We start from the raw sequence: 22,192 nt of genomic DNA on the forward strand, positions 1-22,192 counted from the left end.
CTGTATCATAAAAAGAATACAAATGTAGTATATTTATTATAGTTTGCAAAAAGACGTATTTGCAATACCTATAGTGCATAGTTTTGTCAAGTGCGACGACAACCATTTTAAATTCTTCTACCATCCTTAAATTGACACATTCTCTCGAAATGATATTGTTTGCTAGTTTATCCATTCATCGTAGTAGAGTGTTGCTATTGCCAAGATTGCTTAGAATCCTGAAAATAATGTATTATATATGGAAGTATTAGATCCAACGTTGTTTTTTTAAACTTGGTTATTGTGACTGTGCTGTAACGGTGGTGGAGCGTTTTGAGCTTGTTGCGGGGTTATAGTTTCTTCTCATTTATCATATTAGCCAACCATTCAGAGTTTAATTCTTCTTTTCAATATAATCGGCATCTCTTATATCTGGTACATTTAAAAAAATAGAACAACACCTCTAAAATTCTTTTCTCAAACCACAATATTTTATCTTATCATATATCTTTTTGTTGTTTCCGTTAGATACTTGCTAGATCAGATCGGTAGATTTTCGCGGTCTTTAACCCCAAGTGGACAAGGGAGAAGACAGAAGACACAACTAAAGGGAGGAAAAAAAAACAATTCCTCTCCTCGCTGTTAAACAACCAACCACATGCTCGTGTTTGACAATTTTGGGTTCTATTTGCTCCATGGTGGATAATATATAATGTCCTATCTCTTTTAGCGGAACAGCTACGGAGTGCTCACCACGTGAGGGGCAGCCGCATAATTTGCACGTTAAGGCTGGTGCCAACGGGGGCGATACCGCCCCCTGTCGCCCCAGCCCAGGCGAGAGTGAGGCGAGAGGCAGGCGAGAGGGAGAGAGAAGGCGGTAGGACGTGACGTGGTGCGTTTTGATTGGTCCACGCGGACTATCCGTTGAACTAGCCATTATTTGACCGTTTTAACTCCAAAAAATTCGAAAAAAATTGCAAAAAAATTCAAATTTTATCTCCAACCCCCTATAAATACCACACCCAGTTTTCACTCCTTCCACACCCTATTTGAGCTCATTTCTCTCCTCTACAATCCTCTGCACCCCATTTAATTGCGATGTAATTTCCTTTTTTAATTATGATGTAATCAGTAATTTTTTTAGTTGAATAAAATTAGTTTATTGAATTATTTTGCGTACGCGAATAAAAAAGAGTGAAATAATTAAATCTGGAAAACAAAAGCTGACGTGGAGGAGAGAGAAGTGAGAGCTGACACTATAGCCTCTGCACTGGAGGGGTGGGGTGAGAGTGGGGGCGAGAGCTGACGTGACAGGACGAGAGTGAGGTGATGCACTGGACTCAGCCTAACGGCCGTTGTGTCATCACTTTTTATTAAAATTACTATCTGCTTTTCCATTCCTAATTGCTATCTTTATAGTCGTTATAATAGGTCGAGTTAAATTAAATTTTGTGAAAATGAGACATAGCCTATATTCCGAATAGAAAAGAAAAAGAAAAGATAGAGAAAGATGTAGACTAAGCATTGTTTTTTTTTCACGAAAAGTAGGCTGAGCATGGTTGGATGTGAGTGAGTTGGGCAGGTGTCGCTTTCTGTTCCTGTGATGAAGTGTATAGGCCACCAAAAACCATTATTTTCTAACTTTGTTTAATATCTACTCCTAGGCCAACCTTTTGTGTCGTTGTATTGTACTGTGCAGTTTAATTTCTAATATAATATGTAACTTCCTTTTATTGTATATGTTCATAATAATGGAAGTAAATATACGTTCAGCTGACGAAGCCAGCCAATCAAGTCACCCGGGTCAGCTCTATTGGCACAACCGGGTCAAATATAGTAGTGAATAGTATTTTATACTGAGTTTTGCAAAATTTATTAGGATCCGGCGACCCCGATGGTACAAGGTAGCTCCGCCCTAGTACATGAGAAAAATATAAAAAATAGAAGTGCGTGTTACTATAAAAAAACAGAGGAGATGACAACTGCTCATTTACCCGTTGCTGCCATGGAAAACACGATGCTGCACTTATCATCATCATCAAATTGGTTTATTTTCTGGAGCTTAGTATTATACTGGGCCAAGTAAGTTTTGTGATGCACTAGTAAGTTCTCATAGTGTCTTTCAACCCGTAAGGATGCCCCTAGAGACTATCCGTGCTGACACTTGTTAGAAGCCGGTACTAATACTTTATTATCCACCCAACATTGATACTTCTTCCATGTTCTTAATAATACGAACTCCAGATTGTTTCGATTTTTTTATTTTTATTATGGGTCCATGCGGAGACATGCTTTAATTAATTTTATGTTCTGATGAGATGTACAATTTTCTAATTTAATTTTTTATTTAAAATCATTTAGATGTCAAAATAATTAACTAAATTTTTTTATAACAAACCCCTCATTGCTGTCAGTTTTGCTATTGGAGTTATAGATAGCGCGCGGACATATGCGTTGCATTGACATGTCGTTGACAAATGCGCAATTGCTTTAGCACTTTAGCAACTGCGTATTTAAGCCCACTTAGCCCAAGAATTTGGGATAGGCCACCGTTTCAGCATCTGGAAAGCACTTTAGCAACTGCGTATTTAAGCCCACTTAGCCCAAGAATTTGGGATAGGCCACCGTTTCAGCTTCTGGAAAGGCAAAAATATTAGGAGTCACACTGGTAGTCGAACCATCATACAAGATGGAACATTATTTTTATATTGTTAGAATAATTGTTGCAGCTTTAAAAAAATTTTTTGTTCCGCGTTAAAAAGTATTCCAAAAAATCATCCAAGTACGATCTTTTCAAAGATTTCGTCGTAAGGAACACAATGATGTAGTCGGATTTTGATTTGGATATACGGTTTTGGAAAATATGACAGTAACACTTTGACTGCTAGTCACACGTGTGAATCCTAATAGCCCCCGAAAGTAGAACTTCTACTTTTTTAAGGACACCCACAAATAGACTAACCCAGAAAGTGATCCCAATTTAACCCAATTCTGAGGGTCGAAAACAGGCCCTAAGGAAAAATATTTCCAAACACCCAATTCTCTACTGGCAGAGTGGGATGTTGTTAGGAGTCATATACGTGACTGGCAGTTAAAGCATCACAAAAGCCTCCCCCGCCTCATCTTCTGCTTCCCGCCTCCCCCACCCCCTTGTCCACAACTCCAGCCGGCAGCCGCCGCCGCTGTGCCCCCTACCTGGTGCGCCAGCTGTCGGTGTTTTACCGGCTACCCATCGAGGGGGTATACCTAAAGTGGTAAGTTTAGGTGAGGAGACGCTGAGATCAGGAACTCGAAGGTGCAAGGAATATAAGATTTAGACAGGTTCGGGCCGTGAGGTGCGTAATACCCTACGTCCTGTATAGTGGTTTGTATTCCCTTGAGTCTTGATGTTGTGTTTTGAATGGGTCCCTGCTCCTCCTTATATATCCGGGAGGTCAGGGTTACAAGAATCCTAGCCCAATACCAGATAAGTAATCGTAACCAAATACAACTCGAGTAGATTCCTTCTGTACCGACTAGCTTTATCTCGTATTCATACGAGATAAATAAGAGATAAATGAGGTAAATAAGAGATAAGACGGGCTTTATCTCTTAAGCCTATTTAAACTACGTTATGTACACAGTCCCGTGGCCCCGGGTCTAACAGTCTTCGACCTCAGTCTTCTTCTTGCCCGCCGCCAGCCACCACCCGCCGGGGATCCAGCCCTGCCTAGCCGAGCGCCGCTTTGCCTCTGCCGCCGGCCGAACCTCCACCACTGCCGCCGCCCCCGACTTCAACCATCTATAGCCGTCGGCCATGGAAGCCACCCCACATCCGAAAATCCGAAACCTTAAAACTGCCGCCTCGATCTCCATCCTAGCCCCACCACCGACCGCTCCTCCCACCTCCCACCCCTCGCCGGCAGCCACCCTCCCTAAAATCCTAACTCAGACAGCCTCGGCGGCGATGGGCTGTACATGGACCTTCTGCGACCATCAACTGCCTAATATTTCTGCAGAACCGATGGGCGATGGCACAAGAATACGAGTTTTTTTTAAAAAGGGGATAAAAAAAAATTGAAAAAGGGGAGCCAGATGGGAGAAATTAGGAAAATGGGTACCTCCCGCCCTTTGAGCGGGAGGTTCCTTGAGGGGCTCTTCGCAAAATTTCTTATTTGCGAAGAGGTCCCTGCCGGGGCCTGGGGGGCATCCCGCCCACCCAAAGGGCGGGATGCTATCCTGAGGGGCATCCCGCCCTTTGGTTGGGCGGGAGGTCCCCCCCCCGGGCTATATAAGCCCGAACCTGCCCCAAAAATTTCATTTTATCCAGCAAAAATCAGAAAAAAAAGAAAGAGAGGAGAGGAAGAGAGAAGAGGAAGCGGCAAAACCCTGTTCACACGTTGATTTGGAGGTATATTCTCATTCTAGCCGTATAATTACTTGAAAATAACTATAATCTAGGAAATATTTCATAGAGTAGTTATGTTTTGAATAGTTTTTAGTATTTTCATTTGTTTTTAGTATAATTGATATTCTGAATAGTTTAGAATTTGTAAAATATAATCTGAGAATCGCTGAAACTTAGGGTCGTCGTTGTGTATTAATATGTAGTATAACTAGTTTATTCAACTGTGCGGTATTTTCAGATATGTCTTCTGAGAAGGGTATTTTCAGTATATATTACGGAGAAGGAAATGTGATTTATGGGCCAAATGGGGTAGATTTAAGTGAATTCAACTGTGCGGTCAGAGGAATTACCAGACCGCACGAGAGGACATTTGAATCCCTATGCAACTGGTTAATGAGGGGATTAAGGATTAATCAGGAGACACACACTGTGAGTGTTCAATGCATCATAAATCGTACCACTCACGCTTTGATCTGGGAGCTGATGCCACTTGCAAGCAACGAGGACTGGTTAACTTATCTGCAAAATGCAAGTCATTAGCAATGGCCACTGGTACTCCTTGTCAGTGTGCACCAGAACCCTTTGATAAACATTGAAGCTGCTCCGGGGGATGAAAATATTGATGAAGAAGTTGAGGAGGCAAACATTGAGGCAGGTGGGACCGCAGCACCTCAATATGTGGCTGATGAGGGGGAAAACATACCCTTTATTGTTGAACAGCTGCAAGACGAAGAATGTGAATTGGACGAAGCAATGACTGCCGATTCATCTGATGATGACGATGATGTGCCTCAAGATTGGATAAGCAGTGACTTCAGTCATCTTGTTGTAGATGATGAATCTAGCTGGCCTTCGGATTGCAGGAAGAATGAAATTATCCAGGGTGCAAGGTACCACTCAATTGAAGAGGTGAAGGAAGCTGTTAAGTGCTGGTCTCTCTCTCTTATGCGAGAGTTTAAAACAGTCGGGTGCAAATCTCGTAAGTACGATGTGGTATGTGTGAAGGATGGCTGTCCGTGGCGGGCGCATGCCTATAAGGGTAAATGGAAAGATTATTGGGAATACTCCATTGTCATTCAGCACACTTGTCATTTGCCTGGGGTGCAGATGACCCATCGCAACCTCACGTCGCAATACATCGCAAATGAGATGTACGAAACGATAGTAGACAACTTGTCATATGAACCAAAGTCTATTATCAGGTATATTCAGGAAAAGTACAAGTATACCATCTCGTACAGCAAGGCGTGGTGTGCAAAACAAAAGGTGTTGGAGATGAGGTTTGGTACGTTCGAGGCGGCATATGATAATGTTCCTCGATTGCTGGCCGTCCTATGTCAGAGAAATCCTGAAGCTATTATGACCTGAAAACTCTAGACAGAGGAGAAGGTCCGCCCTACACATTGCAGCGGGTCTTTTTCAGCTTGGGTCCATGCATTAACGCATTCCATCACTGTCGGCCTCTCCTGTGCATCAACGGGACCTTTCTCACAGGAAAGTATAGATTGCAAATGCTGACAGCTATTGGAGTGGATGGAAACAATCAATTGCTGCTTGTTGCTTTTACTTTTGTTGAGAGTGAGAACACAGATAGTTGGTACTGGTTCCTGGAACGGATTAAGCTTGTAGTTGTTCGGGATAGGGAAGATGTCTGCCTGATTCATGATCGTCACGCCGGCATACTGAGGGCAATACTAGATTTGTAGCAAGGGTGTGTGGAGACCGGAGAGCCGCCCAAGTGGCGTGATGTTCGCAGTAGGTGGTGCATGAGACATATCGGTGCAAACTTTTTCAGGCAGTTCAAGAACAAGCACCTTATGGATATGTTCAAGAGGCTATGCAAGGAAATGAATCAGCAAAAATTTAACAAGCAGTGGCAGAAACTTGATGAACTGACCGGAAAGAAAAGAGCTGAGGACGCATCAAAAAACATAACTGCACAGGATGAAGCAGAGGCTTTGTGCCCTTTGCCAACAGATACTACACGTACTCGCAGAAGGTCTGGGTCAACGGTGAAAACCTTTTCTGAATGGATTGAGAATGAACCCAAGGAGAAGTGGGCGTTACTTTATAATACCGATGGTGCAAGGTACGGCATAATGACCACCAACTTCGTCGAGGTTTACAATTGGGTGCTGCGAGGTGTCCGTGGGCTTCCATTGGTTGCAATTGTGGAATTCATCGTCTGCGGATGTACCTGTGGCAGAACCGCCTGGATTATTCCGGCTCAAGTGCGCTAATGATTAACTGCTATTATCTTAACGCACTTCAAACGGAACAATCCATTGGTCTGTCGGGTCTCCGCCCGATACAACCACGGTTCAACAGGATCGAAGCAGGTTTACCTCGCACGAAGGTGAGTTTACAATCACAGGACAGCTCATCAACTTTTAATTTACAGATAATCAAACATTATTACAAACCAGGTTTAAGCGTAAGTAAACTTATACAACCGTGTTCAAACTGACAAGCAGAACAGCTTGTCCAAACTCACAGCGGAAAGAAAAGATTACGCGACTACACACGTCGCAAAGGTGGACACCACGCTTAGCCCAAGGCCTGGTGTCACTCCGGAGGGTCACTGCCTGCCGGGGACGGGTCCCACTCCACGGACCAGCCAAAAGGAACGGACGTTGGCCACACAGGGTTGTCCGTGGGATTCTCGAAGATCATACCTGAAACAGATATTAGCAAGTCTGAGTATGCTAATACTCAGCAAGGCTTACCCGAGTTGGGTATACTTTAGCCCGTAACTAGACTCATGATGGCATTACTAGGGTTCTAGGTTGTTTTTAGCTGAAAGGCAACTAAGAGTATAACTTATGTTCAAGTTTTAGCTTCCAGATTCTAGTTTGATTAGCCATCTAGGTAAGCACCTATACTAAACAAGTAAGATAGATATTATCATCCATCAAGATTATTTCAACCATTACACTTTTTACTTTCTGTGGTAAAAGGGATAAACAGTCCCAATCCTCGTGAGAGGCGGACGATTCTGAATCGAATTCAAACCTTGCAAGGTAAACCTAACTCACACGCCTGGAACATCCAAAGGTCATTCCAAGCAACCGTTTCCCTCATATTCCAGGTTATGGACCAGGGCCACCACAAGCGACTGCAGGACCGTACGCACATCAATTGTGCAGGATATACGTCTGTAGCGCGACTACAAAACCCGTATTCCTGTCTGCCATGCAGAACGTACTCCCACACGTCGGTGCATGTAAACATAAAATAAAGATCGAGTGGTGGAGACGTGTTCCATTTGCCGGGCCACTCGGGTACTAGGCTTACCGCTTACCATATTTCGCGGTATGTGGCTAGTACTTTCAAACGCTTAGCCACCACTACCACATGGTTCAGCCTTAACCACTTTTAACAAAACAGACAGGGTAACCTTCAGGTCATGATACAACACATGACCCTGTCCATTATCCTTATAGTGGTTGCAGAATTGTAAACAAGCAACTCCTATATCGCGTGAGTGACAGGAAATCACCCGACTTTTACCGGTCCTATTTAGCAGAGCATTTAAGCGACAAGGACTCAGGTACAATACATTGGATTCCTAAGATTTTATGCAACTAGGGTTTCATTTCAACTCCTAGACGTAATGCATAGATAGATATAAGCATTATAATTTGCAGCGTAGACAAAGTAGGGGTCATGTCCGGGGCTTGCCTTCTTGAGTGGGGTTGGGGACAGGAGTGTCAGAGGCTTCCGAACTTTGGTTCGGGGCTTCAATTAGTTCCTCGACGGCTTGGGTTGAATCTTCAGAAAACCCTTGGTCTTGTCCTAAGACCAACTCGTAATCTCCGTCGTCAAGCGTCGTTGATTCTATATGAGATGCAATAAAATAAGTAAGACGAGATTTAAATTTAAGATCTTATGTTTCAAATGTTGCAATTCACCAAATCAACACACAAGAGTTCATGAAATAAAAAGAAATCATGAGGATATCACTGAATCTATTGCAAACAAGAACTAGAACATTTGAATTTGAATTTAAAATTTAAATTCAAAACTTTAAGTAAAAAGGATCATAAAGTTTTGGAAACTTAATTACATACTAAAAGTTAACACATTAGAGTATAACAAAAAGATCTAGACTAATTAGGTTTATAGAACATGCTTAGCTAACATTTCAAATTTGAATTGCCTAAATTCAAAAGAAGTTAAGTTATAAAACAAATATAAGTTTGAAATTTTAACACAAGGTTACATATAGCTCACAGAATATACATGCCAAAAATCATGAGAAGCAAAGTTAAAATGTAGAAGCTATACACCAAATACCCTTTAATTTTAGATTTAAAATAGGTACAAAAGTATTTGGTTTCATATCAAACTTCATAAACAAAAGTTGTAGGGTTTGAAATCTACTTTCTGGCAAAACTAATTTTGCAATTTTTGGATTTTTCTATGATTTTTTATGAATTTTGCAAGGCAGCAAAGCACACACATAAAATAACAGCACATAGAAAGGGGGGGGGGAGGGGTCTCGGCATCTTTGCATTGGGGCCCTTGGACTAAGTCTTTTATTTGCATAAGAGCCCTTGCCGGGCCCCGACGCCGGCCGGCTTCTCGGTCCTGACGCGTCCTCGCCGGCGGGGGAGAACTGGCCAGACATGACCTACAGAGTCCAAGGAAGGGATTGGGAGGGGTGGTGTTCGACGGGCAACCGCGGGACATGGTCGGCGACGGAGAGGTGTGGCGGCCGTGGCGGCGCAATGCCATTCCCGGCGAAGGGCTGAAGCGTCCCCCCCATCAGGGAGACTTAAAAGTGTTAATTTATCAGTCCCAGGAGGCTGATAACACTTTTATTACATCAGATGGTACATCACCGTACAACTCTTCGCGGTAATGGGCAGTGAAGCGCCACTATCGCGAGGATTACAACTAAAACCCACACTACTACACTAGCTACGAAAAGAGGATCATCAGAGTCTTGCGCCATGCGGAATCCAACAGTGGCCTCAACCACAGGCAAGACTGGGTGCAGGACGAAACCCTACTCGTTGTCTTCGGGGACGTAGTCTGGGTCTTCCACTGTAAAAGTAAGAAAGGGGTGAGTACAAACATACTCAGCAAGTCCAATCACACCCACGGAGGGGGGGGGGGTATAACAGAATTTAATGCACGAGGTATTCCAAGGATAAGGTTATGGTTCGTTTACGGAAAAACTCGGTTATATGCAGGGGTTTGTTTTAAAAGCATTTTCAAAACGAGTTTTCCAGTACCAAGGAGCACACAGCGTTGATCCACACGGATCCAGGTTTTAAACTGCTACCGGACTCCCCGTCCGCCGTAGCACACGGCACAACTGCCGGACACTTTCCAAACGACTCACACCAGTTCAACCATTCCCGGAGAGAAACACTAGTTATATGACCACACCATAACTTGCCCAATACCGTGGGCACGGCTATTCGAATAGATTTTCAACTCTGCAGAGGTGTGCAACTTTACCCACAGGTGGGGTACCACAGCACGATCACCTTAGTGTCGGTGCAGATCCCAACAAAGCCATTACCCACCTTAGCTAGACCTGACTAGCCACCACGGGATCCATCAAGGGGTCATTCGACCTATCTCCGAGGTTTAACCGGGGCATAAGTCACACAGAGCTTATCCCTTCTCCTTGATCACCCGTTGCTCTCAGCTCTCCTGATGGCTACCAGACTAACTAGTGGGATTTATGCTAAGCCGTTGCCCATACAACGGTCAAGTGGTTTGCACGACAGGAAGCTAGGTGAGATGACACATCAACTCGGTCCTTAGGGGTGACAAGATGGATATCTCCCTTCCTCGCTCAACCACACAGGTACGAGCACACCAACGGCAATTGACACAGAAATGCCATCCATCCCGTCTAACTCACTTTTCAAAACCACACTTTATCCCTTCCCACACGTACACACACTTTCTTTGCAAAATCAGGTGGTCAAGGTATGGTTATCACAAGTAGGGGTGGCTATCCTACCATGTTTTCAGCACACAAAACCATGCAATTTTATAAAACAGGCCTCTGGGTTGTGTTTATAAAAACTAGGACAGAAACATGCATCAAAGGGCGGAATTGAACTTGCCATCGTCAAGTCCTTGCGAAAGGTCCTGATCGAAGCACTGTCCTTCGGGTTCGAGGTCGCAGAACTGGTCCTCGGTTGCTTGGTCGCAGTCGGGAACTTCTTCGTTCACTCCGTGTCCTACGACGCAAACAAACAGACATACAATCAAGCGAAAGAACTAAAAGCTTTTATCGTTGGGCTTGAATCGGAAATAATTTAGTTACGGAGTTAGGGGTAATATTTTCGGGTGGTTTCTTAATGGCGTGGTTAGAACTATACTAGGAACGGAGTGGTAAAGTTTCGGGTCAATCGGAGGTCGTTTCGCACATAAAATGACGTGTTAAAGACGGTTTCAGGGATTAAACGGGGGTCCCGGGCTCGCTTGTAATTACCCCGAGGGGGTAAGGACCTTTTCGCGAACCCTAAAAATACTCGGACCTGCTAAAAAAAGGGCCATGCGTATTTAGGTTCGTGTATTGGAGGGCTCAATTTGAAATATTAAAAGGGCGAGGTTTCTTTTGCAAAGAATGGGTGGATAGGGGTGCTCCTAAAAGGGGGGGGGGGTTTTCTTTGGGGAAATACAGGGGAGGCCAGGGGGTTTTGCGTAAAAGGGGCCACCTTCTTCCTCCTCCCTTCAGGAAACAGAGGAGAGGGGAGGGGAGCTCGGCGCCGGCCTAATGCGGCGGCCCGGGGCATGGCGGCGGTCCGGGGGTGGGGGAAAAGGGGGAGGGGGGCACGGGGATTCCATCCCCGGCCTCACCTTGGCTCGGGACGCAGCGAGGGGGGGTGCCCATGGAAGCAGGGGCGGCGGCAGCAGGGCGGCTCGTCGGGGCGGCGCTGGAGCAAGGGGGGGCGAGGGTCTGGGCGGGGGTGGCGGTGGTGAGGTGCTGGGGATGCCCCTCGGCCCCTTTTATAGGTGGCCGAGGCGGTGGGGCGGTGGGCTCGGCCAGCGGCGGTCGCGGGCAGCCATCAATGGCGTTTGGCCACTCGCGGCCGTCGTGACGCGGCGTGGCGGCGGGGTGCAGGTGCCGAGGGCACGTGGGGGGGGGTGGCGCTGTGCGAGCACAGGGCGGGCGCGCGCGCGGGGTGCGGCAGGGAGCAGCGGCGGGCGGCGCGGCTGACGACGGGCGGCGCGCGCACGTGCGCGGGCGGCGCGCGGCGCGTGGGCACGCGGGGCACGCGGAGCGAGCGCGTGCGCGCGGCACTGCCGGGGCAGCGCAGGCCCACGGCCTGGGCGGCGTGCAGCTCGCGGCAGAGAGAAGGAAGAGGGAGGGAGAAAGGAAAAGAAGAAGGGGAAAGAGAAAAGAGAAAAGAGAAAGGGAGATTGGGAAAAAGAAAAGAAAAGAAATGGAAGAGGAAAGAAAAAGGAAAAAGAGAGAGAAAGAGAAAGAGAGAGAGAGAGGGGGGCGTGTCGGCGCCGGTCGCGGCGGCGACCGCGGCCGGTCGGCCACGCGCGCGCGGGATTCGCGTGTCGCGCGAGAAAGGAATCGCGCCGGCGCTAATCTCGGCGGGCGGTCGCGCGTGGGCGACAAGCCATCGAGCGATGCGGAACGGGGCAGCAATCCGGTTAGGGTTAGGGTTTTGACGTCGAACCGTTTTTACGAATCACTCTTGCGCATGATTTAATTAAGTGAATTTTTCAGGGCGTCACAAGGGCCGGCGAACACGGGGGTTTACCACGCGCATGAGCATCAGTGGGATGTGGGGAGCCGATTTCCATACTTGGATTGGACGAAGAGGCGGTGGTGCGTGCTGTCGACGACGAGGCCGAGCTCGGGCGGCGTCGATGAGGGGCGGCTCGGGGTGGGCACGATTCCGGCGAGAGGCGGCTCGAGGCTGATCCGGATGAGGCTGAGGAGCTAGAGGAGGAGGTGAGGAAACTCTGGGCCAGCGGAATCGGAGCGGGGTGGTGCGGTTGGGGAGGATTTCCGGCGACAGATGAGCGGCGGCGCTTTGGTGCTGGTGGTCGCAGAGAGGAGGACAGGGGAAGAAACAGCAGAAGGAGGGAGCCCGGTCTGGTCTTATAAGGCAGGCACGACTCCACTGGAAGAAAGGAGAAGGAGAGGAGGAGAGAGGTCACGGGTCTGGGCGCAAGACGGTGAGCGGCGCCGGCGAACCTCCTCGGTCTCGTGGCGGACGCTCGGTTCCGGTGGCTCTTCGTGGCAAAGGGAGGAGAGGACAGCGGGAAAGGCACGGGCGGTGGAAGGGACGGCAAGGCGACGCGTGGACAAGGGAAGCAGGAGGTGGAGGCGCTCGAGGGCGGCCGGCGGCAGAAGGCACGCGCGCGCGGCAGGGAAGGCAGAGGAGCTCGGGGACTCGAGGAGGAAGACAGAGGACCCAGCTGTGAAAAGTAGAAAACTCAGGGGCCTAACTGTAAAGCATGAACACACCACTGCTCAAATGAAGATGGACCCAAAAGCAAAAATGTGTAGTTTTTCAAAATACACAACTTTGCTTTAAGGCTCACCCACAGAAGAGCTAAAGTTTTGCAATCAAAATGAAATTTAGCAAGATCTCTAAACCTTGTATAAATCCTATTTTAAAATTACACCACATTTACATCCAAAAGGTAGTTTCACCTATTTTTGCGTTTTAAACATAAGTTTTTAACTTTTACAAAACAACCCTCATACTTTCCAAATCTACCCTCTATGCTCACCCATTTAGCACAAAAGGACCCTGATTTAAATACAATTATACAAACAATCACCTTTACTTATCATTAACATTTTTAAACACACTTTTGCCACACTTTACACATAACCACATACTAAAAACCTAGGGTGTGACCATACTATTTACCTGAGTGTCACAGTACCGATTACTTTAGGGAGCGGTTCACTAAAAATTAGGTATTCATGCGAGATTGTGACAGAAATTTTGGATTCATGGTAACAGAATATATGACTAAGAAAGCAGAAAGCGTCCGGCTACACCACGTACGGCAATGTGGTACACAGGAGCTCAAGTTTGAGGTATCTCCTAAAGATAGGGCGCGACGTGGCATGAGACGTCAAACTCCTGTAAAGGAGTGCATTCTCAAGTTTGATGGAACTTGTTGTTGCTCATACATGAGGCCCAAGTTGCTGCACTTACCTTGTTCTCATGTAATGGCTGCTTGTGCGGATATTCGACATCCTGTCGATATATATGTTTCCCATTACTTCAGAAAGGAGACAATTGCCAGCACCTGGCAGTATGAGATCTATGGGTTCTGTTTGGTTGGATCGTTCACTGAGACAGCGAATCCTGTTATATATATATATTCCAGACCCAAGATCATCACGGGTCCAGAGAGGGCGCCGTCAGACACGGCGTATTCGTAATGATATGGATGAGTCAGAGCTTTGTCCGAGGATACAGCGCTGCAGTGCATGTAATCAGATTGGACACATGTATAAACGTTGTCCAAACAATGATGCTGGCCCCAGTTCTGCTGAAGCTGGCCCTATATGTGATGCTACAGATGGAAGACCTCCGGTTGCATCAAGGAGTGGGAGACGTCGCCGATCGAGTGCTAGTATGTCATCAGGCATCATTTAGTTGCAATTTTATTTGAACGTTGTTTGTTCATGTGTAATATTTGCCGCGTTGAGATTGTATCACACCTGGATGTGTATTTGTAATATTTGCCGCATTGACTGAAGACAGAATATTTGAATTCTACGTTGCAAAACATTATCGTTTAACTATCTCGTACGACTTTTAGATACCGTAATCTTTTTCGTAAAATTAAATTAAAATTTTATATGCATACATAAGAGTATGACGAATAAATCTTGTATTTGAAAAAAGTCTGAATTTCAAATAGTTTGTGAAACATAAATTCTAAGAGAATATAAAAAAAAATCACAATCGGGGGACCTCCCGCCCGCTGGTCGGGCGGGAGGCCTGCTTCAGGGACCTCTTCGCGAATAAGAAATTTTTCTTATTCGCGAAGAGGCTCCTGGAAATTTTTTCCGAACCTCCCGCCCGATGGGTGGGCGGGAGGTTCCTTTCCTCCCGATCAAAGGGCGGAAGGTACCCATTTTCCTAATTTTTCCCATCCGGCTCCCCTTTTCGAATTTTATTATTTTTTTATCCCTTTTAAAAAAAACTCCAAGAATACAGCATAACTTTTCTTGAGAGGAGGAGCCCAAGAACGCAGCAAGCAGGCCGTTTTCCATCCAGACCCAAAATAGAAGAAGCGACGGCCCACTTGCTTTCCAACCAAAAGGCCCAAGACAAATCCTTCGGTTGCAAACTGCTACTCTCTGCAACCCTCCGCGCACACAGCCGCCGCCATCGCCGCCATGGAGGACACCACGACACCGCCGTCGCAGCCCGAACTCGCCGGAGAGAAGCGCAAGAGGGAGGAAGGATCGCCGGATGCGGCTGTCGTAGACGCGCCATCTGTACCCGCCGCCTCCGGTGAGGATGCGGCCAGCGGCAGCCGGCACCCGATGTGGAAGACGAGCCTGTGCTCTTACTTCCGCCGCCGCGGCGCCGGCGCCGAAGGGTGCAGCCACGGGGAGTCCTGCCGCTACGCGCACACCGAGGAGGAGCTCCGCCCGAGGGCCGACGGCACCTGGGACCCCACATCCCACCGCGCCAAGAAGCTCCGCAAGGTCGCCGCGGAGGCCCAGGAGGAGGCCGAGGAGGAGGTCACCGTGGATGAGCAGTCGCTCGACAAGTGCCTCGTCGGCCTACCCAGGGGGTGGACGGCTGATAGGCTCAAGGCCTTCCTCCAAGACCAGGCATGTCGTACTTTTTGTGTTAAATTCCTTGGTTACTCTACTCTGCTTTTCCGGCATTAGGAAATAGCATTAGATTGAATTACTGTTGGGGCTGGAATGATTGGCTTAATACATTGAAGTTCTAAGCAAAGTTGATTCTGTCTAGCAGTGGCATCGGAGTGTTCATTGTCCATGAGTATTTTAGGAACATTGGGGGGATGGAATTGGATCATGTTTATTTAACACACTTGGAAACGACCAGGCATGAACTAATGTTTTTTGAACAAAAAATATTTGTAATTTGTCAATTAAGTTCTAGCAAATTTGATACTTCAGTACCTTGGCAGGATTTCTTTTGCAAATATGCTACAGAACCTTCAAGTATGTGGCATTTGTTGTGGTGCAATGTTTATCTAACGGAAAATAGGATTTCTTGCGTCCGTGAGCTAGAGGGCGGTTTTACAGTGTTCCACAGAAATCCCACACATATGGAGTGTCATGTAGCCAATTTCCTTTATTTTTTCCTTCCAAGAGATAGGATATGACTTTGCATTTGTCAAGCCTTTTTTTTACGCTGATTTCACCAATCTAAATGCTACAATTTAAAAACTATGCTGCTGCAGGGAATCTCGTATGCGACAGCAAAGAAGAAGAAGGGAATGACAGTTGGTTTTGTGACTTTTGAAAGTGTCGAGCAATTAACACATGCCGTTCAGGTAATTATCTGTCTGTTCATTCTAGCAACCTGTCGAGGTTTCTTTGAAATTAAGATTGACGTTTTCCTCTCGACTTGATTAGGTCCTCAAGGAGAATCCTTCTGGTGGAAAGGAAATAAAGATATCTGATGCTAATCGTAGGTCTCATCAGAAAGTTCGTGCTGAAGGGCCTGTTGCTAATGGAACTGCAACAGAAAATGGTAGTAGTCCTGCTACTCCTGCTGGGGAAACATCTGCATCTGAAGTGGTTGCATCAAGTAAAAAAAGTGCTCGTGATGCTGTTACTCCCCTTGCCCTTATGCCTTACAATGATCAGCTAGAACACAAAAAACATTCAATGGCACAAATATTGAAGAGACTTGTAAGAACAATTTCATATCCTTATACTGTTTTAAACAGTGCTTTACTATGTTTCTGCAGAAATTACTAACCAATTTTGTTATTGCCTTGTATCATAGACTCGCAATGCTAGGAAAGCTTGCCCACCTGCCATTCCCCTTCCTAATTGGATTTTTAAATCAAAGGAAATTGGTAATGTCCTTACCTTATTGTGTTGCATCTGTACATTTTATTCTCAGTAATTAAGATAACCTCTATTAACGGAGGGCGATGAGCTGATCTAGCTCCCCTCACGATCGGATAGTTTACGTTGTCTTTGTTTTTTTCAAAGAAATGCCTCAACTAGTACTGTAACATGTTCTCATCAAATATAATTACACCTGTAGCTTGTTTTGGCTTTAGCCATGCATAAGCAATCGGTCTACTTCTGATGATCCCGTGCAGACTCTTTTAGACAACTATATGGATAAACATGATTCTATGGCATGCTTTTTGTTGGATTTTTTGGCAGAATGACAGAAATATAATGCATATCTGGGCAGACCACGTGGGATTATGAGTAAACTGATACAATCTCCATCCTCGGAAGAGTTAAATGTAGTGTTGACGGACATGCAATTTAGTGCTTACTTAATATTACCCATGTTAATGCAAATATCTAGTGAATATACAAGTATTAATCATCATATGCAGATAGGTACATGTATGTGCTGAGGGAACATCTAATTGTCCACTATGTTGTTTCTGTTTATTCAATTTTGCATTATCCTATGATGATTAGCCCATCTGAATGTTGAGGACTCTACAACTAAATCACTGCCTTTATATTCCAAATTACAAAATTCCATGATCCAAACTTGTAAAGATTAATTATCACAGTTCCACCCAAGCAATGCTTCTGTCCTCAATGCTTCCATACATCATTTCAATAGCAGACAAAGCGTTAGAATCTCCAGGCAAAGACGTGTGATATGCAGTGCTTGAGTATAAAACGTGTGGCAACCATGCCTTTCTTTTGGTGAAATGTGGACATTGATAGCATGCATTCCAACTCTTCATGAAAAATAAATGAAATCTAATATACTTCGTTTACTCGGAACATGTATAAATTTGTTTTGCACCAGTATCTGAGATGCTTGGCAATTATAATCTCAAATATTTGGAGCATGCACTTCTCATTGTTCTGACTTCTGAAACAACTGGGTACACAAAACTTGCTTTTTCAGCTTAGCAGGATGCATTTATTGTGGTCTTTGCAATGACCTGTGCTTAGATTCTTGGAAATGGCTTTCTGTTCTCTATCTTTTTTTTCTCAAACAGGAAGGAGAGCTGCATTTCATTTCATTAGGAGAAATGTTCTCTACTTTTTTTTACTGTGTAGTAATGACCTGCTCAATTGCTCAGGTGGTCTTCCTTGCAAGCTCGAAGGCATTTTGGAGTCCCCCATTGTTGATGGATACCGTAACAAGTGTGAGTTCTCTGTAGGATATTCTTTGGAGGGCAAGAAGACAGTAGGATTTATGCTTGGGAATTTCAGGTTGGCTTATCTCTTTCTCATTTTCTTCACTGCTCTTAATTCCAGTAATAATGACTGGTACAACATGATTCTAGGGAAGGTGTGACTGCTGTTGAGGAACCTGTGAACTGCCCAAACGTCTCAGAAATTTCCTGTAAATATGCTCAGATGTTCCAAGATTTTCTGCAGTCATCAAGCTTGCCTTTGTGGAGCCGAGTTGATAACTGTGGGTTTTGGCGCCAATTCACAGTATGCTCTCTAACTTTTAAACCCTAGTGAGATGCTTCTATTTATATTTGTATTGGATATATAATTAGGAGTACTCTAGATTTAACACTTTAGTCTGGGATTGTTATCAGGTTCGCGAGGGAAGGTGTCCAGCGGAAGCTGTTGTTTTACAGAATGGGGAATCACAAATATCAGAAGTCATGCTTATTGTGCAGGTTGTTTGGAGCAAAAATGCACTTATAGTATCACTTCAATGGCTATAAAGATTCCTAGTGGCTGACCACTGACACACTATCAAACTTTGCCTATACTTTCAGGTGTGTTCAACAGATGTTGATGAGGCTCTAATGAAAGAAGAGTTTGACAAGCTGTCCGCTGCCTTGATACAAGGCGCCACAACGTGCTCACCTCCCTTGCCAGTAACAACTATTGTAGTGCAAGTAATGTTTTCCCAGCTTCAGAGCTATGATTTTTGTGCATTTTTTCCTTTGTGCATTTTATGCAATCTGGATAGTGGATAGGATTTTTTCCATGTGAAGCGTAGTGTATGCTATCCAGTAAAAGGTGCATATATTTTTAATCACTTACTTTGTCGTGGTAGTCTGAAATCTTGCTTAACATTTTTCTGGGAGTACTTAAGGCTGCTGCTAATTTATATGTTCCTTCCTAACACTGAGTCCATTATTCATTTGTTTTTAGTGGTTGTTTGGATCATGTTAATCTGTCAATAAGATTTATAAAAAATAGGATTTAGCAAAAAAAGATTTAGCAATAAGATTATTTGAAAATAGGTTTTTATATTGTTTTTAGGGAAAGTGATTTTTTATTTATTATTTTGTTGGAGAAGTTTTTATTTTGTTTGGATGAGTAGTTCAACAGTAGAGAAATCTAGATTGGAAACTGATTTCATGAAAAACAAGGGTTGGCTTGTCATAAAACTCATGATATCGAGTGTTGGCTAAAATTTGATGTTTCTTCTTATCTTGGTTTCATCTTTCCTAACCAAACCAGATTTGAGGTTGTTAGGACCTGTAATTGAGTTCACGAGATATTCTTTTGATAAAGATCAAACAATCCCTTGTGGATGTTTCTTGCAGCTTATATTGATAAGTTGTCTGTCTTTGTTGTTCTTGAAATATTTGAAGAATAATGGAATCTACTTATTCATGCAGGATCATAAAGGAATATCAAATGCTGCGCCTGCTGACTGTCCATTGATCCCACTATTGATGCCAAAGGGAAATCAGTTGGAAGGCGGAGCAGAAGATAAAACGAGAATCCATGATCACATCAGCAATTTAAAGTTCTCCATATCACCGACAGCTTTTTTCCAGGTCTGTAGCTGAAATAGCAAGTTACTTTGCCAATCTACTTCTGTGGTTAAATATAGTAATGACATACGATTATGCAGGTTAATACTCTTGCTGCAGAAAGACTGTATACCCTTGCTGGTGATTGGGCCAATCTCAATTCGGACACATTACTTTTTGACGTATGTTGTGGGACTGGAACTATTGGTCTGACCTTAGCACATCGTGTTGGAATGGTAATTTCTTTTCCACAATTTATGTGTTTCTAAGCGATCAGTCTTGTTATCTAGTGTAACACACGGCCAGACCTGAGCTCTTATTAACTTATGTAGAGTCTTGTTAGAGGACTCTATTTTCTTTGGAAGAATCTTTTTCAAATCTAGTTACTAATTGTGACAGGTTGTTGGGATTGAAATGAATGAATCGGCGGTTTCAGATGCTCACAGAAATGCTCTTATTAATGACATAAAAAATTGCCGCTTTGTCTGTGGCAAGGTGAGGCTCATATTCCGTACATGAAATTTACAGCACTTCTCTAATTATCAACTACTGTCATATCATTCTTTTCAGTTCCATTGACCTTTGCTTAAATAATCTAATTTGAGTTCATATTTTTGGATTAAACAGGCTGAAGATGTGATTGGGTCCCTTCTCACAGAATATCTTGGTTCACCACAGCAACACATTGCAGCTTCTCAAAGTAATTCGGTAATCAATGATACAAGCAAAAATGAGGATACAATGAATTGCCCAGAGAATGATGGTGAAAATATGGACAGTTCAATGGAGAAAAACGACAATGGTGAAAATGAGCAGCCTCGAGACAGATCAGTTGATCTTCCCACTTGTTTTGGTGATGAGGATATAAAGGGAGATTCAGTGTATAGGGTTAACAAAGAGGCTGATTCCAATCCTGATGAGCACAATGAGGCTGCTGGTGAACAAAATTGTGGGGAAGCATCATTGATCAATGATGAGCCCACTGATGCAACATCAGCTGATAGTTTGGATCATGGCAAGACATGCCAGGATAGTTCTTCGATTCCAAACAACAATGTGCTTGCTGCTAGTGCATGTCAGTTCAGAAATGTTGTTGCCATTGTGGACCCTCCACGTGTTGGCCTTCACCCTACTGTAAGTAAATTTTAACATTTTGCTGAAAGGACTGTAATAGTTAATTACTGAAAAATCTGCTTTCTTTTCTCCCCTGCTACTAGAGTTTAAATGTGCTGTGAATTACCCCTTGTATTTAATCATAGTTAATCATAGGCCTGGCCGCCTGGCTATCTTAGTGTATTCCTCGTCCTCCATATGCCTTAACGTTATTCCTTGATAGTTCAAAGAATGGATCTTGTTATTTGTCAAATATTTTCATGTTAATACCTAGCACCCGTTATCTGACTAAAGTCTGGTGAGCAGTTGTACTTGTTTTATGTTTGTTATATACTCACGTCCTAGTATCTCTCTCTATAGGTGATCAAGGCATTGAGGACTCATCCACTCATTCGACGTCTAGTGTACGTATTCCACGTACCTGCATTCTGCTACATTATCTTAGTCGAATATACAACAGTTCTGAAATTCACTGCTTTTCTTCTTTTCTTCTATGGCAGGTACATTTCCTGCAATCCAGATAGCCTAGTCGCCAATGCGATCGAGCTGTGCACCCCAACATCTGAGAAACAAGAAAAGAACAAAGGCAACCGAGGATGGCGATCTATGAGTGCTGCTGGTCTTGCTAGGCAGCGGACGAAGTCCATGCCAAACTCTGAGCCTTTTATCCCCAAGAGGGCGATGGCAGTGGATCTGTTTCCTCACACCTCGCACTGCGAGATGGTTATGCTTTTCGAGAGGTGAGGGAAGTGTCTGCCTATGCAAGGCATCGTGCCTCAAATTCCTGTTAGTCATTTTAACCATTGTGTGTCGAGGACCATATCAGTTTTCCTCAGTTTGGTCCTCATATTGTAACATGCTTAGTAACATCTATTTGGTTGAGAAGCCATGACATTTGATGGTTACTGTTTGATATTCACCATCATCTTGATAGGATCGGCTACTTCAGCGTTGATACACATTCTGTTTCCTGTTAAACGGACGCCAGAGGATTTAAGTACCAAATGTACCTGCTCCAGCTTTTATATGGATGGTCCAATCTGGAGTGGCATCCTAGTCAGGGAAAACCATACATAAGTACTGGAGCTATTGTTGGCTCGATTCCAACTGTGATAGCACTTATCTTTTTGTTCATTGTTTTGCGAGTGGGTTTGTCCTTTTTTTCATTTGATCTGACAGGATTTGAAAGAGATAACGACATGTTCCTACCTAAGTTGCATCATCCTAAATCATGCCGTCTCATTTTGGGTATGATGTGTTAACACTAGGGTATTTTGACGAGACTGGACACTTGCTCATTGGTTACTTGCTAGAATTAAAGATGAATGCCATTAAGAAAATGATTAAACTAAAGCTCAAAGGTTAATGATCATTTGCACCTCTTTTCAAAAATTTTAAAAAACCGCAGATATGATTGCTTGGATTTAAATCGAATAGGAGAGATGGAGAAAGCAGTATTGTAGATGAGATTGCTGTCGGTTGCAACCTTGTCTTTTGTAACTCTGTGTTTTCAGTGATTGGCCAGATCTGCTTTAATGGGGCCAACACAAAACTAAACAAATATCTAATGCTGATGGTGGGGAGGATTTCTGGTGCCCAAATGTAAAGCAGATCACAAAGGAAAAATCAAAAGGAAAAGGAAATGATTCCCAGAGATTGGGTTGCAGTAGGTCCAGGCATGAGGCATCAAATTCATGCCTGCTGCTCAAGTCCAATGCCACTGCCTTCACTGATGGATGCAGGCAGGCAGGCATGAGGTTTTTAGGTGGCCAGCATGCAAATGGATGGGCATTTCATTTCATTTATTAAGGGGGGACACAC

The 22,192-nt window shown here is 44.4% G+C and overlaps 1 protein-coding gene across 1 annotated transcript; it reads left to right on the forward strand.

Annotated features, from left to right (window-relative positions):
* The first annotated feature begins 14,640 nt into the window (after positions 1-14,640).
* Positions 14,641-21,584, forward strand: LOC112899907 (zinc finger CCCH domain-containing protein 24). The gene is made up of 15 exons (XM_025968565.1): positions 14,641-15,170; positions 15,773-15,865; positions 15,948-16,226; positions 16,324-16,396; positions 17,609-17,741; positions 17,816-17,969; positions 18,080-18,163; positions 18,266-18,388; positions 19,121-19,282; positions 19,360-19,494; positions 19,658-19,753; positions 19,886-20,392; positions 20,732-20,775; positions 20,872-21,111; positions 21,306-21,584. Exons 1-15 carry the CDS (start codon positions 14,727-14,729, stop codon positions 21,346-21,348), a joined length of 2,610 nt encoding a protein of 869 aa, XP_025824350.1. The 5' UTR covers positions 14,641-14,726; the 3' UTR covers positions 21,349-21,584.
* The last annotated feature ends 608 nt before the right edge of the window (positions 21,585-22,192 follow it).

Source organism: Panicum hallii, chromosome 7 (assembly GCF_002211085.1).
Source record: "Panicum hallii strain FIL2 chromosome 7, PHallii_v3.1, whole genome shotgun sequence".
NCBI lineage: Eukaryota > Viridiplantae > Streptophyta > Magnoliopsida > Poales > Poaceae > Panicum > Panicum hallii.

What these genes read in the sequence shown, in the direction of transcription:
- LOC112899907 (XM_025968565.1), top strand. Translation starts at nt 14,727, where the DNA reads ATGGAGGACACCACGACACCGCCGTCGCAGCCCGAACTCGCCGGAGAG. An exon ending in AATTAACACATGCCGTTCAG is followed by an intron (nt 15,866 to 15,947) that starts GTAATTATCTGT and finishes CGACTTGATTAG; the next exon opens with GTCCTCAAGGAGAATCCTTC. An exon ending in GCCGCTTTGTCTGTGGCAAG is followed by an intron (nt 19,754 to 19,885) that starts GTGAGGCTCATA and finishes TGGATTAAACAG; the next exon opens with GCTGAAGATGTGATTGGGTC.